The following is a 15346-nucleotide window of genomic DNA, read 5'->3' as shown; positions in this document are numbered from 1 at the left end:
GTGCAAATGCTGGTAACACATACCTAAAAAGAAAAGCAGATCCAGAGGAAGGGAAGCCCTTAAGGTTGTTGGATGGAGCTGATGAACCCAGGGAGACCCAAGGAAGTGGTGGATGGAGGGGCTTCAGATCTTCCCCGCTCACAAAAAAAATGCATAGGCACCTGTTCCCAACCATAATTGTTGTATGTTGCCCAGAGTCGCTTTGTGAAAGATGGGCGGCTATATAAATGTGATAAATAAATAAAGCCAGAACAAATCACGCATCCTGGCCATTTTGTCCCTCCACTCATCCCCATCCCAACGACAGGCACCTATGCTGAGAAGTTTAAAGAACAGAAGGCATGAATTGGTGTATGGACACAGTGGAAGGAAGGATAGTTTGCAAGGATAGGCGTGGGCTGCTATAATGGTGTTGGTGTAGATTTTCAGTTTTATCTTATGCCTGTGCCTGTTAGTTTCTTTTCTTGCTCAGCTTCTCCTTTGCATAACAATGCTTACTCCAAGAGAATAGTGCCATTGGTTTATACACATGTAACAGAAAGGTCACCTGATAATCCATTTTTGTATGGTGGCGTTAGTTAACATGATCCTTGTTTTCAGATGTACTTCTGAAGTTATGCATTATCCATGGAAAAGTGAGGAATTCACACCAAATTCAGGGGGTGACCAGGTGCTTTAAACACAGGTAGCTAATTAAGAATCCCAGCTCTATTCTCCTTTGTGATTAATGGTCTCTTCCCCAAGGAGACCAGCTAAGGTAGAAGTCTGTGTTGCACATAATACAAGGTCCCATTACTTATTTCAGGAATCTTTCAGAGGTAAAAGAAAGAAACTTTAATAAGCAAGCTTCCTGGAGCGATACCAATATGGAACTGTGACCAGAGAGTTAAACATCCTTCAGTCCGAGCTTCTGGGCTCCATTTAACCCCAGTCAGTGGGTTTGGCAACCTCCTCCAGAACAAGCACAATTGGAAGGAAAGGGGAAATGCCCTATGTTACATGATTTCTGCAGGGAGTTTGGAAACTGAAATTTAGTTCCATCGGGTAGAAAAATTATGTACCTTCTTAATGATCTGAAGCTGAAATTCCAGCTGATCACATGAATATAAAACAAGCTTCTGCTGCCTTAAACTCATGTGAGTGCCTCATTTAAGTATGGAAGAAAAACTGTATGAACCTTGGGATAGGCTAGGTAACTGATAGCTTAATGGTGTTACATGGTCTCCATCTTTTAGTTTTAACTTCTATTACTGTGAATACATAAAAAACCAGCCTACAGCATCTGAAGGCCCTTTAGCTGAGCAAGATCCTCCCACTCAGCAGAATTGTCTTTCCCTTCCTTCCCCCCGACCCCAAGCAGCTTAGAAATACTAAATGAAAACAAGATCAGAAGTTATTAGAAAACATTTTTATCAGGAAAGTAAAAAACCAAGTTGCATAGAAATTCTTCAAAAACTTGAACATCAAGTGTATTTCACGTGAACGGTAATCAATGGAAGCACCAGAGACTGACTGCGAGGGTTCCTGCCCCCATCCCAACTTCCTCCTAGCATCACCTTACACCTCCCTTAGACATACATCCCCAGGATTTCTAAGCACGGACAGGGCACTGTCCACCTTGTGCCCTGTTCCTCCCACTGGTCTCATTCACAGAAACGGAGTTGCACAGCGGTGCTCAGTGGATTAAATCCCCCATTCAGCCAGAAGTCTAAATTTAGCTGCCTCCTTTTAGCTGCCCTAGTGTCAGTAGTGGAACTTCTTCACATCCATCTGTATTGTTACACATGCTTGGTCCCTTAGACCTTAACACTTATTAACACTTATTCACACACCTCAACTTTCACCAGACATCCATTGATTACTATCTACTTTTTTCTCCCATTTGTTTTTTTTTTAAAAAAAGCTTAACAACAGGAAAAAAAGGCAACCTTCATCTATCTTTAGTGGCAGCCCTGCTGCTGTAAAATTATCAGCTGTCAGGAAAAAAAAATACTGCTAGATCAGTAAGAGAAAGTCATCCCACCAGCAGACAAGGATTTTAAAGCTAGCATAGTGTATCCAGGCCTACACAGGAGTGAGCTTTGTTGCTGGTCAGATTAAGTAGCAGAGTGCTGTTCTTACTGTCAAACGTTGCCTTCTGCCTCTTCTTCGGACTACCTCCTGCTATTGCTGTAAATCAAACTTCCATCTAATCTAACCTACTGTGGCTCCAGAGAGACACCACCTCTTGAAAATCAGCTTATGTTCCATAGCCCTTTAAGTAACATACCTCCCCAGTTTTGGCTGGGAATGGCCCCAACTCAGTAAATACTCAGTTGATCCAACATAAGAGGAAGATGACACTTTCAACATTCCTCTATGAGCAACTGTTCAGAGCTATACAGCTTCTTTTTGATGACCCTAAAGCCTGTGCTGAGCTTCAGCGACTGGCTGAAGCCTGGAGAGAAAGCCGAGCCTGAGCTAAAGAGTCCCTGGATTTTAGGCCACAGGCGGGAATCGAGTCTCAGAACAAGAGTCAGCTGGAAGGTAGGCACCAGGCTTGGATCCACAGCGATCTGCCCCACACTGTGGCACCCCTTTCCTTGTTCCACACACAGGTCAATGAGGGCTCCCCTCAAGCCGCAGGGCTCTCTGTAAGCCAGGTGAAGCAACTCCTTGCTCACTTGGGTGACCAGCTCATCGGGCATGTAGAGTCGGGAGGGACGGTTGGAATAGATCTTCGCTTTGTTCAGAGTGACTTGGATGAGCTTCATGAGATTGGCGCACAAGAGCTCATCCTCAGGATCGTTTAACAAATCAAAGTCTGGCAAGGACACCTCATCCAGATATTCCTGGGCATCTAAAATCAAATTAAAGCAGGCTGTGAGTCTTATGCACACACATACAAACGCTCCCCTCCCCGACGAAGAGAATTCAACTAGCATAACAGCAGCACGGAGCAAATTAACACCACAGCTGCCCCTTTTCGGCTGAAGCTGTGAGATCCCTAAAAGCAACACAACAGAAAGCCCAGAAGGGGTTTTCTTCGTTGCTGGCTTCCTCCTTAGAGCTCCCCATAAAAACACCAGGAACTTTTGGTTCAGAGCTGATCCGTAACCAACTTGCTCGTTGCACACAATGGGAGTTGTAGTCCAGCCCCTCTAGAAGGTGCCAGACCAGGGCGAGGGCGCGCAGGCGCGCACACGCGGCCGTCTCACCTCCTTCGGAGCTCAAGCTGCTGTCCAGGGACTCGCAGTCGGAGTTCTCCAGCCTGGCTGCACGAGTCGCTGCTTCTTGGTAGGCGCTCTTCTCCCAGGAGAAGGCGGGCGCCGGATTCTCTCTCTGCTCCGGAATGGGGGGCAACGAAGAGAAGCTCTCCCAAGACACCGGCATCTTCCTCCCCACCGAGCTCGACCGAGCACCGGGCTTGCAGGCGGGTCGCTGGAATCGGCGGTCGGAGAAACGACTCTGGGGGGAGGAGAAGAGAGGAGGGACCGTCAACTCCACGGGGTCGCGTTCAGGAGTTGCGGGGATCCGCGCAGAAACACGGCAGCCTCGAGGGACCCCGCGAAGCCGTGCTCGCCGCCCCCTCCCCGAAAGAGGACTGAAATGCAGATGCTTACCAGCTTGCAGGACGCCTGTCGCGTGGCGAGAGTGTGCAAAAAAGCGCCTCCGAAGTAGCGGCAGGAACCCCGAGCCGCAACAACGCGTAAAAAAATAAAAAAAAGACGGCCACTCTAAAGTATTGCGCACCCCTTCCCTCCTCTACCCTTTCCCTGGCACTGCGTTCCCAGCCCCCTGTTCCGCCCTTAAATAGTCAGGTCAAGGGGAAGCTCCGCCCCTTGCCCACGCTCACCCCTCGGCTCGTTCGCTCCCCTGCCGCTGACTGGGCAGTCGGGAGAACGGGTTGGGCCAATCGCGAGCGACTGCACGTTCGCAACGTTCTCTCCTGCCCGGTTACAGCAGCCTGGGACACACCTCTTTTCGTGCCGGACGGGGCTAAGAGCTGGGGGGGCGGCGCGCGCGGGGAGGGGGAAGGCCCGGGCCTGTGGAACAATAGGCGGGGGGGGGGAGAGGGGCGCCGCAGCCCCGCGCGAGGCGGGGGAGGGCCGCCTTCGCCCCCCGGCTTGTCTGAACCCGGTACTCCGGGCCCCTAGAAAATCCGAGTTGCCCTGCTTTTCTGAACGCGATTATTGCTTTCCACGCCGAGCTGCGTGGAACTTGGTCGGGACTTCCCACTGCAAATCGGACGCCCCGCTCCCCGGTTCTCTGTCGCCGCAGCTCGACCACAACTTCACCCAGCGCGTTGGGGAGCCGAGATGGGTCCGGCGACGAGATCCCGGGGAATTGGGCCGGTGGAAACGCTGCTCCAGGCGCTGCCCTCCCTTCGCCCGCACAGCGCCGTGGCCTAAGACTTCCTTACGGGCGGTGGGTTCCGCTGGAAGGCGAGCGGGCGTCTCCGCCTTTCCTGCTAAAGGACCCTAATCCGGGCTACGCCGGGATTTTCGAATAAGGCAATAATTGGCCCACAGTAGCGATGCCCGAGCAGCAGGCTGAGACTTAAGGTTTGGGGAACGGGGCCATTCACACGTCGGGGGCAAGTTGCTCGGTTTGGCTCGAGGTCCGTGTGAACCGATCCGGGATGCAGTTCTTAGGAGCCCCAACCATCGTGGCTTTACCAGTGGTCCTTCTTTCTGCTAACCCTTTCTCCCCTTTCGCTGCCCGGCCACGATTGGAGTTCCTTTCCTCCCCGTGGACGCCCGGCGCTTGTTCACACGAGATAATCCCACTCGCTGCGCGTAACGTGTTCGTGTGTATTTACTGATCAGACCCGTATCCCGCCTTTCCTGCGGGAACTGCAAACGGTGAACGAAGCAGCCCCCCCACCCCCAATTTTTCTCCAGACATCGGATTTCACGATTTTCACCGCTTAATCTTGGAACGGCCTGAACCGGGCGGCCAGACCTGGACCTTAATCGACACGATCCATCTCTTCCAAGTGGAAACGCCGCGAGCAACGTTTTAAGAAAGTCAAAATTGGGGGAGGGGGAGCTGAACTGTGTCAAAAGACTTCCTACGGGCCGCAAGCGGGGCAACAGTTGCCCGACGCGGAGCTCCGCGTTGCATTTGGGGGAAAAAAAAAGTAAAAAGCAGGCTTTCTCACGCGCCTGGAAAGATCCAGCATCCCCGGGAAGCTCCTCTAGAGCAAGTTGTTTGCTTTTGCCCGTAATCCGCTTCATTCCCCTCCCGGACGGGCCCCAAGCAATGGAAGCATTCCCCCAACAGTGTGCGGGGTGGATCTGGAATGACAGCTGGCGACGCGCATGGTGCGTTCGCACGACCCTTTGTGCTATATGTTCCCCGGGTGAAGGGCGCCGGCGCTCGCGGCAGAAGCCCTGGCGCAATGGCTCCGCGCGACTTTGCCGCCGCCGCCGCCGCTTCGGCAGAGGAAGGTCGGGACGGGAATTTTACATGACGCTCCCGGCTTCAGACGCCGGCCGGGTCCTAGCGCCTCCCGATCTCCCAGGCCTTTCGTGTAAGCGGCCGCGGAGGTTGCATCAGGAGTGGCGAGCGAGAAAGCAAGCGGCCGGGCGGGGGAGGGGGAAAGGAAGCAGCCGCCGCGCGTGCAAGAAGGCAGATCGTTTCATCAGAAAAAAAAAAAAAAGAAGAAGGAAGCTAGACGACCCGGTGGAAGGTTTAGCGTTTTACAAGTCTGATTCACTACCTGCTTTTCTGGAAGTTAACTTCCAGAAATTGCAACTCTGCGTCAGTCTCATCTTGATAACGGTTGAACTGATTATGAAGCTGCTGTGGTTGGAGAGAGTCGGAATAAGAGGGAAAACGCCACTTGAACAACAGTGCAGCTCAGGGTGACTCAGGCAAATCTCAGACAGTACATGGTTGGTAGGTAGGTAGGGAAGAGAAGAGAAGAGAAGAGAAGAGAAGAGAAAAAAATGTGAATGTATATGTACTGTATATATATTGCCAGCTGGAGTATATTTGTGTCAAATTTAGGTATCAGTGGGAAATAGCCCAAGCCCATAATTAAATCCTTCCCCCTGCACTAAAGGCACTCTGATGGGCTTTGCAGTGTTGGAAGATGTTTGCCATCTCCCACTCCTCAGCTGCTGATAGAGGCCGGGGATCCCTGCAGAAGGTTGGCTGAGCTGCCATCTCCAACTTCCCCTCTCATAATCCTAAAACTGTGGACAGCAAGGTCCTGCACATCTGGAGAGCTCCCACTTGGGAGAGGCCAGTTTCAGTGAAGATAATTGGGGCCAAATAAAACAAGAGCTGGGGAGCTAAAAGCTTTTCTTCTGCTCCACATTCTCATTCATACATGGGTATCTTATCCAGAGAGCCCATTTCTGGCTGGTCTTCCTTCAGTCGGGTAACGAGACACTGACATTGACGTGCCAAGGGTACAAACCTGTTTTCTTAAAAGGATGTGACACCATTAACTAAAATGCCATTACTCTGAGATATGAAATCATAATTGAATGGAATATTTGAAAGACAAATACATGCAAGGGGAACAAAGCCCCTCTTGACTCAAATCTCACTAAAATGTGAAATCACACCTCTGAAATGAGTTGTATAGAAATAAAAGAAAGGATCCTGAATGCAACGGATCTGCAAAGAACCGGAGAGAAGAGTGGAATTGGAAGGAAAAGGTAATAAACACATTAGAAGCTGAAGAAAAGCTGGCATTGATTTGATTCCCTCCTCCACCATGTTGACTACTACTGGTGCAGATGTTGCTTAGTTGTGCCTTGTCTTTTTGGGGGGTGGGATGGGGAATATTTTAGTCATTTGCCCCAAATGACATGATCATAGCATTATAATACTTAATTGAAGTATTGGATTAGTACAGAGAAGGGCAACTTTGGATGGCTGCAAGCCCCAGTGGCTGAGACTCTGTCAAAAGTAGGTAAGACCATCTTCAGGATGTGGGCAGAGCTAGGATTTTTCTTTTTCTTTTTTCCCTGTATGCTTCTGCAGAGGGAGTTTGGGGAAATTTCCTTATTAAAATTATGATCTAACAAAAAAAGACCTATCTTCAGCTATTGGTTTCATGTGTGTTCTGTCTCAAAGGCGAATCACACTACCAGTTTTTAGTAACTGGCCAGAAATTGGGTTGAGTTTAAACCTGGTGCAGATGTCAAGATACACTTTAATGTGTGAATGTGTCAATGCTTGCTGATGCTTGGAAAATCTTCTTCCCAATACATCTGTTCTCAGATAGACGATTAGATTGAAGTAAAAGAGAAATCTAGATCACTGTAATTAAAATGTCTACACCTTACAATAATATCACTAACTCAGCATTTATATTACATTTTATGAGGGTTTAGAACATTCAACCTGTAATCTTACTCCACTAATCCCTATAAGAACCCTGCAAGGTATCTCAGTATTATTTTTCTCACACTGTAGATGGAAAGAGAAACTGAGCTGCAGGTTCAGCTCCTACATAACCTAAGGCCTTTGTAAATCTGGGACTTTTCCGAGATGATAATCCTGAGTAATTAATTCTGTAGCTGGTCTTCATATATCCAGGCAAATCCCAAATGACACAGTTTCCCAGCAGTAGCAGTTTTTATATATAATTAGCTGAATATTACGTATTCTCTTTCTGAGGTTCCAGTTGTTATAAAACAACAATGATCAGGTATCATTTCTAATAATAATATAATAAATAAAATATAATAATTTTTGGCTGCTTTATTTAAAGTTAGGTTTTGACTTTTTTTTTTCTTGTTTTAAAATTATGGATATAATAAAAGTCTAGATAGATTCTCAGCTGTCACCCTGAACCCCAGGCTAGTTATAAATAAGTACTGATAATGTTCTTCATTATCCAGACATAAACCACATTCCTAATTGCTATTATTTTCCTGAGTGCTTCTCAATTACCACCATCGCCCCACCAAAAAATTGGTATAATGCATGAATGTGGCAAATGTCTCAGCCTCGGTTCACTGTTTAGAAAGAGAAGTAACAGTGGCCTATCTCACTGGATGAGCCAGTAAACACAACTCCCAGTGACAACAGGAGCAGATCCGTGTAACTTATCTTGGAAACGATATAAATGTGATTTGCCGTTGATGTCTTCAAGAATGATTTTATTTTATTCTCAGTCTTGCCTACAGCCCTGGGATTTCCTGGTGCTTCCCCATCCCAAAAGTATGACTTCGCCTATCTTTTTCAAGAGGGGTTAAGGCAGCGTTTCTCAACCTCCGCAACTTTAAGCCGTGCGGACTTCAACTCCCAGAATTCCCCCAGATGGCTGGGGGAATTCTGGGAGTTGAAGTCTGCACGGCTTAAAGTTGCGGAGGTTGAGAAACGCTGGATTAAGGTAAGAGAATATGTTCCTATGCTAGTCTCGGTACTAAGCATACAATTGTGGCAGGAGAGCTGCGAATTTAATGCAACGTAGAGAATCGTGGGGTCCAACCCAAATTGGGGGAGGTGAGTGGGTGGGGATTATTATGCCTAGTGAGCCACAGAACAGACCCTCAGTCAAGGCATGGGATTCTTGGAAGAAGACTGTATGTGTCCCTTTTCCCTGAGTCAAAGTAAAGCTCTGTTTCTCTGATCCAAGCTCTTCAAGACTGCTCCCATTTTAAACTCCGCCACTGGAAACCTACTCCCCATTCTTTTACATTACTGTAAAACATCATTAGCATGCATTATTCACAAACTAACCTGACAAGAATGAAACATGGAAGAGCCAAGGGCTTTTCTTAGCATAAAGGTAAAGGTTTTACTGTGTTCTTTGCTGTCACCACGAATATCCAAGGTGGGAGAAAAGGCCTGCCAGATACCCTATGGCCATGGCACGGCCTTCCCAGCCCTGCACATCCTGTTTGCTTGGCCCTGTTGATTCCAAAATACCTTGCCAGTCCACCGCAACGTTAAAGATCTCATGAAGCTCCTCAGTAAATAAATGGACTGCAAGCAACTGAATCTCACGAAGCTGTTTTCCCAGTATTTTTTCAACGCACAGTTACGTCATTGTTCCAGACTGAAGGTTTATGGTGGAGAACTGGAGTGGGATGGACTCCTAGGACAGCAAGTGGAAGATGAGATAAATTCGGTGAATCAACCTTATTTTATAGAAATCTGTGAAAGAAACCTTTTAAAAGGTCTACAAATGGAAATTTACAGACATATTTATCAGCAGTCATAAATGAAAACAGCCTTTGGACAACACCAAGTCTGATTGCTACACCCTTCTCTCTATCTCCTTCTGATCCTGACTATGAATATCCTTTGACCCTGTATATGCAGCCTGCACAGTTGTATATAATCAAGTTTCCATGCAGAATTGCGAAATTCTGGGAAATTCTTGGGAAAGTTTAATTTAAGCATCTTCTTTTGCAAACTAGGGCAGTACTTTAGCAATTTTTTTTTTTTTTTTTTGCTGCATCAGCTTCCAAATGACCTCTGTTATTAACTGGATTTGCTGGAGACTTTTAAAGAGGTTAGCAGTGCAATCAAGGCATATTCAGTAGTAAATCAGACAAGGTTCAGATAACTCTCAAGAGCGGCATCCTGAAGCTTTCCTTTACCATAGCCTACAAAGGGCTGGATTACCACACCTTGAAATCACATACATTACCTTCTAAAGAAGGGGCTCCCATAAAACAAATTAGTCTAAAATGACTCCTCTACAATATAGGATGCTTGGCCCTCTCATGTCTGACTTTATGCACTGGCTAGATTAGATCAGTCATTTCTATTGTATTTCTAGGTCATTCAGTATGCATTTTAGGTCTAATAATAAATTAACTTTTTTTTAAGGGGATTGCAGCCTGCTTTAATCTGGCAACCTCCAGATGTGTTAAGACTGCAATCCTGAGTTTCCCACCTATGAGCAACACATCTGGAGGATACCAGATTGAGGAGGCAGATTTATAGAGTATTTAAATTTGTATGCTAAGAATTATGAAGTACCAGTCTGATGTTCTAGTAATAATGTGCCAGTTCTGATTAAACAGTCAATAATTAGAATGTTTAAAGGTGAGGAGCCTTTGTAATGCTAGAGATGTGCCTTACCTGGAACTCTATAGAAGAAAGGGAAAAATATTATAAATAAATCAATAAATGAAAGAAGGTGTGACTAATTTGCCATTTTTATAGAAGTGTAAATACAGCACACTCTGTCACTCAGTTCACATAGAGCCATGTTTTTTTAACCATGGTTTACGGAATGAAGCCCAATTGGCTGGGTTTGCACAACAGATTAGACACAACTATAGTTTACAAATGATAATGGCTGGGTTTGCACATCATGTTAAGCCAAAAGCAAACAACCACATAATTTAGTGCAATAAATGAAGCAGATCACTTATCTTACTCCCTTGCTAAGCATAGGTTTATCATTGTGAAAGTTGACATATTTTAAACTCCCTCCCTTGGGCTCTCTTTTTCCTAAGACATCTGTCAACTTTCCTAAGAAAGTAGAGAGCATGGGGTATAATGTATGGAATATCGGCTACTTGCAGCATGGGCTCAACAGTCAAATACATTGCTACGATACAGGAAAATGGAAGATGCTCAGTTGATTATTATTTTGCCCATGTTTCCCATGCCTGCAGATTATTTGTAGGGAATGCATGTATCATTTGACCACAGTTTTCACAGAACAACTGATGCACTGCAGCTGACCTCAATTCCACCCATGATATTGAAGACAGAGAACCAAGCAACAATTCAGGGCAGGCTTTGCTGAAATCCATCTCTACTGATAATAGAGGTGACTTGGAAGCAAATGACAAGATCCAAGGTGCTGAGAATGGGTGGTTTGCAGATGATTACTCAGTGCTGCAGTGGATGGTTCTTGCCTTGCCTGGATTTTGAGCTTTGCTGATAGTGTCAAAAATAGCCTTTAATTCAGACAGATGGATGGATGAAACTTGGAGAGGCAGGAAGAACTGATCAGAATCAGGACTGCAACATGCTGGTGAAGGTTAACTTTTCCCTTCTCCACAGTATCCTTATTAAAATCATAAATACATCCCTATCCTCTTTTTTAGAGGGCAAACCAGAACTTCTGGGGACCAATCTTCATTGGGATCAGTGATCGAGAACAACAAATAAAAATCAAGTCCTCTGCATGTGCTAATGTCTCCATATTGATTTTTTTCCTCTCTCTCGTTTCTCATACCTACACATGCGGTCATACCATAACTATTACTTGAAAATGAAAAGGCAACAGTCAGATTCATCCAGCACTGACACAGTGAACTACTATCCATTTTGGTCTTAAAAGTACTAAGGGGATTCTTTACCTTAGCTCTGGGATCCTTATCAAAGAGTTTCAAAGCACTTGTGGACACATATAAAAACACACTGTTGGTGTCTCAGACCCTTTATCCAAGGTGGATAGCAGGAGAACCATTTTATATGTCTTCACTGATGGCTCTTCTTTACTCACCATGTCCATGTTCCTGGGCTTACAACAGTGACCTTTCATTTGATCACCCACTTAGTTGTTTCTCAAATCACCTGATGAAACTATGGCAGTGTGTCTCGTGATACATCCCCTTGTGTAGTATTCAGTCTTTGTGCAATGAGAGTGAAAAACAAAACCAGGTTGGGAGGCACATTTGTACATATGTCTATATCTTCATGGATCACTACCTTGTAGTTGTGAAGGAGCTTTTGCATCCTAATGATCCTATGAGCTGTCCTGTCCAAAATGTACACTCCCAGAAAGGTCATCCATGATGGGCAGGGGATAAAAGAGGGGGCAGACTAAATGAAATCCACTAGAGAAAGAAATGGCAACCCACTCCAGCATTCTCCCAAGAAGACTAGAAGGACATTTACAACCAGAACAACGCCAATATGGTACTGGAAGTTGAACCTGCCAGGTAAGAAGCTATCCAAGTAGCTAGGATGGAAAAACAGAGGGAGAGTAGGTATTTATTTCATGGATGATTAAAGCTGAAAGTTCAGCTGTCGATGTAACCTGAAAGGTAAATTTAATATTGCAAATAATATGAATGCACATCACACATATACACCATTGGCCTATGTAATGCCAGAAACATGAACCATAGCAAACTTGATGTCACAGCATAAGTATCAAGGTCGAACACGGACCTTCTGAGGATCAGCAAGCTGAAATGGACTGGAATGAGTCACTTCAAATCAGAGGATTATCAGATCTTCTACTGAGGACAAGAAAAGTCACCGAAAAAATAGACTAGCTATCATTATTACAAAAGAGTGTCAAAGCCAGCACCTAGATACAACACCAAAAAAGTTAGAATGATTTTAATTCAAGTCCAAAGCAAGCCATCAATATTATGGTGATCCAAGTCTATGTTTCAGTTACAGATCCAGAGGAGCAGAAGTTCTAGAGTGATCTGCAACATCATGTCAACACAGCACCAAAAAAGACCTCATACTAACCCCAGGAGAATAGAATGCTGAATCTGAAAGTAAAGTAGCATCTGGAATAATGGGAAAATTTTCCCTCAGTGTGCAAAGCAAAGTAGAAGACAGAGTTATAAAGCTCTTTCAAGAGAAAGCCCTCAGTGTTTATAGTAGATACTTTGTTCTACTAATCTAAAATATGACGTTATATATGGACACCACTACATATAATAACATTGAAATCAAACTGACTATATATTATGCAAGCAAAGATGGAGAAATTGTATTCAGTCAGCAAAACCAAGAGCTGGTGTTGACTGCAGCTCACAACATGAGTCCTTGCAAAAAATTACAAATAAAACAAAATAAAACAGAAAAAAAATATAGTCTTTAGATCAGTAAGATAATACCTCATCAGGATTATAAAGTGATTTCATCTTTATCTTTTTATATAGATTTCATGGATTAGATTTGAAAAAATAAATAAATAATTTGATTTCATAAATAGCGTGTCTGAAAATCTCTGAACAGATATTTATGACATCGTTAAAAATGAAGCAAATAAAAATATCCTGAAATGTAAAAAGCAAGATAAATGGATCTTTGCTGAGACACTGAAAATAGTTTTACAGAACGTAAAAGGCAATAGAGACACAGGAAAATCTGCCTAACTAAATGCTGAGTTCCAGTGAAGAGCAATAAAAACTGAAGATTTATATCTAAATAAGCAGTGCAAAAAAGAGTGAGGATAATCATCTAGTGGGGATGATGAGAGATTTATTTAAGAAAATTGCAGATATTAAGAGAATTTTTTATGCAGAGACGGGGATGAAAGAAAACAAGGAAGGCAATGATCTAGTGTAGAAAAGGGCTATAAAGGGGCTATAAAATAATGTGATACAGATATACAACAAAGGTCTCAATCATCACTGGAAAGTTCATTGGGTCCTAGAACATATTACTGTACTAACAACAAAACTGCAAGAGCTGATGACATCTAGATGAAATAGATAATGGAAAAGACAAGAGAAATCCAAAAAGATGTCTACTTTTGCTTTAGTAATGATTCTAAGACTTTTGACTGTGTAGACCAGAACAAGTTATGGATAGCCCTTAAGAACATGGGTGCACCAAACTACTTCATCTGTCTTTGAAAAATGTGTATGATAATCAGAGAACAATGGTTAGAATGGAATATGGAACAGCTAAGTGGTTCAAAATAGCGAAGTAGTGTGCCAAGGTTGTAGATTTCCATCTTATTTATTTAATTTATATGTAGAATACATAATGGGAAATATTGGATTCAAAGAAACAGAAACTGGAATTAAAATTACGGGAAGAAACAGCAACCTCAGATATGCTGATGATTCCACTTGGATAGCTGGAAGCAAAGAAGACTTCAGGAATCTCTTGTTGGAAGAGAAAGAGGAGAGCACAAAAGCCAGTCTTTTGCTTAATATTAAACAGATTATTTTTATTTAAACAATTTATATAGCCGCCCATCTCACAGCAGTGACTCTGTGAGGCGTACAATGGACTGAAATTGAAAACAAAAACATAATATACAAAGTAACAGAGCATATGCCTGGTCTAAAAAATTTCACTTTTAGTTCATAGGGACCAAACCAACGAATCCACCTTTGGGGGCTGGTTCATCTTCTCAGCCCAAATGCCTGAGAGAACATCCAGGTCTTTAATGCCTTACAAAAGGCCAGAGGGGGCCATCTGGCACTCTGGAGCGATGCTGTTCCTCAGGTCAGGCCCTGTGACAGAGAAACTTATGTCAGTAGGCAACTCAACCCCATGCAAATAGGAGGAGGAGTTGGAGTAACTTTATTTTCCAGCCCTGAACAATTCACAACCATAGCAGTCATAGTAATAAAATAATAATAATAATTTTTTAAATTGATATACCATCTGACTCCCAGAGACTCTGGGCAGTTTACAAATGGTTAGAAAGATTTAAAAACAAAGGAACAAAGATAGCAGAGAAAACAAATCTGAATGGGAACAAAGAAAGGCAAGAAAAGAGGTGTCAATCATCCTTGCCAAAGGCCTGGGCAAAGAGCCATGTCTTCAGAGCCCTTCAAAATGCCAGTAGGGTGGAGTGGTTCGAATCTTGGGAGGAACCTCATTCCAGAGGGCAGGCACTGTGACAAAGAAGGCACACTTCCAGGGTCCCAATGGATGGTATTGTTTAATCCAGCATTCCTCAACCATGGCAGCTTGAAGACATGTGGACTTCAACTCCCAGAATTCTGGGAGTTGAAGTCCACACGTCTTCAAGCTGCCAAGGTTGAGGAACACTGGTTTAATCAATGGAACCCGGAGCATGCCAACCCTGCCACAAATATGTAGCCATGAAATAAAGAAATGCCTGCTACTTAGGAGAAAGACGATGACAGATGCAGACAAAATATTAAAGTGCAGAGATAACACATTGACAATAAAAGTACATATTGTCAAGGCTGTACATTTTCCACTTGTAACATATGGCTGTGAAAGCTAGGCTATCAGAAAGACTGGGCAAAGAAAAATGGATGCCTGTGAATTGTGGCACTGGAGAAAATTGTTGAGAATATTGTTCTCAAATTGTTGGACCATTAGAAAAGCAGGTAATTCAATGCTAGATGATAGAAAAGCAGACAGCTCACTAGAAACACAAAAAACAAAGCTAAAGCTGGAACTTGTGAAGGCAACAGTTTTTGGAGAAGACCCTGATGCTTGGAAGAATCAAGAGCAAAACAAAAAAAGATTTGACAGAAGACAAGTTGGCTAGATCCTATTACTGATGATGACACAGGTATGAGCTTTCAGAAACTCAAAGAAGCAGTTACTGACACTCAATTCTGATGCAATAATTTCCTTCTGGTCATAGAGAGTTGGAAGTGACTGAACAACAATATATTTTTGCTTAACAGAATTGCTGAATATGCAATTTTCCAACTGTACAGTTCTCACAACTGCTAAGCTATGA

The 15346-nt window shown here is 44.0% G+C and overlaps 1 protein-coding gene across 1 annotated transcript; it reads right to left on the bottom strand.

Annotated features, from left to right (window-relative positions):
- Window positions 1-1393: 1393 nt before the first annotated feature.
- On the bottom strand, window positions 1394-5403 carry DDIT4 (DNA damage inducible transcript 4). The gene is made up of 3 exons (XM_007428623.4): window positions 3603-5403; window positions 3198-3447; window positions 1394-2839 (listed from the first exon to the last, which is right to left on the bottom strand). The coding sequence occupies exons 2-3, from the start codon at window positions 3370-3372 to the stop codon at window positions 2346-2348; spliced, it is 669 nt and encodes a 222-aa protein (XP_007428685.1). The 5' UTR covers window positions 3373-3447; window positions 3603-5403; the 3' UTR covers window positions 1394-2345.
- Between the last annotated feature and the right edge of the window lie 9943 nt (window positions 5404-15346).

This window comes from Python bivittatus, unplaced genomic scaffold, assembly GCF_059951505.1.
Source record: "Python bivittatus isolate LINGU-HERP-01145 unplaced genomic scaffold, Pbiv_v1 ctg000400_np1212, whole genome shotgun sequence".
NCBI lineage: Eukaryota > Metazoa > Chordata > Lepidosauria > Squamata > Pythonidae > Python > Python bivittatus.
This window is presented reverse-complemented; position numbering and strand designations above follow the sequence as displayed.

What these genes read in the sequence shown, in the direction of transcription:
- DDIT4 (XM_007428623.4), bottom strand. Translation starts at nt 3,372, where the DNA reads ATGCCGGTGTCTTGGGAGAGCTTCTCTTCGTTGCCCCCCATTCCGGAG. An exon ending in CAGCTTGAGCTCCGAAGGAG is followed by an intron (nt 2,840 to 3,197) that starts GTGAGACGGCCG and finishes ATTTGATTTTAG; the next exon opens with ATGCCCAGGAATATCTGGAT.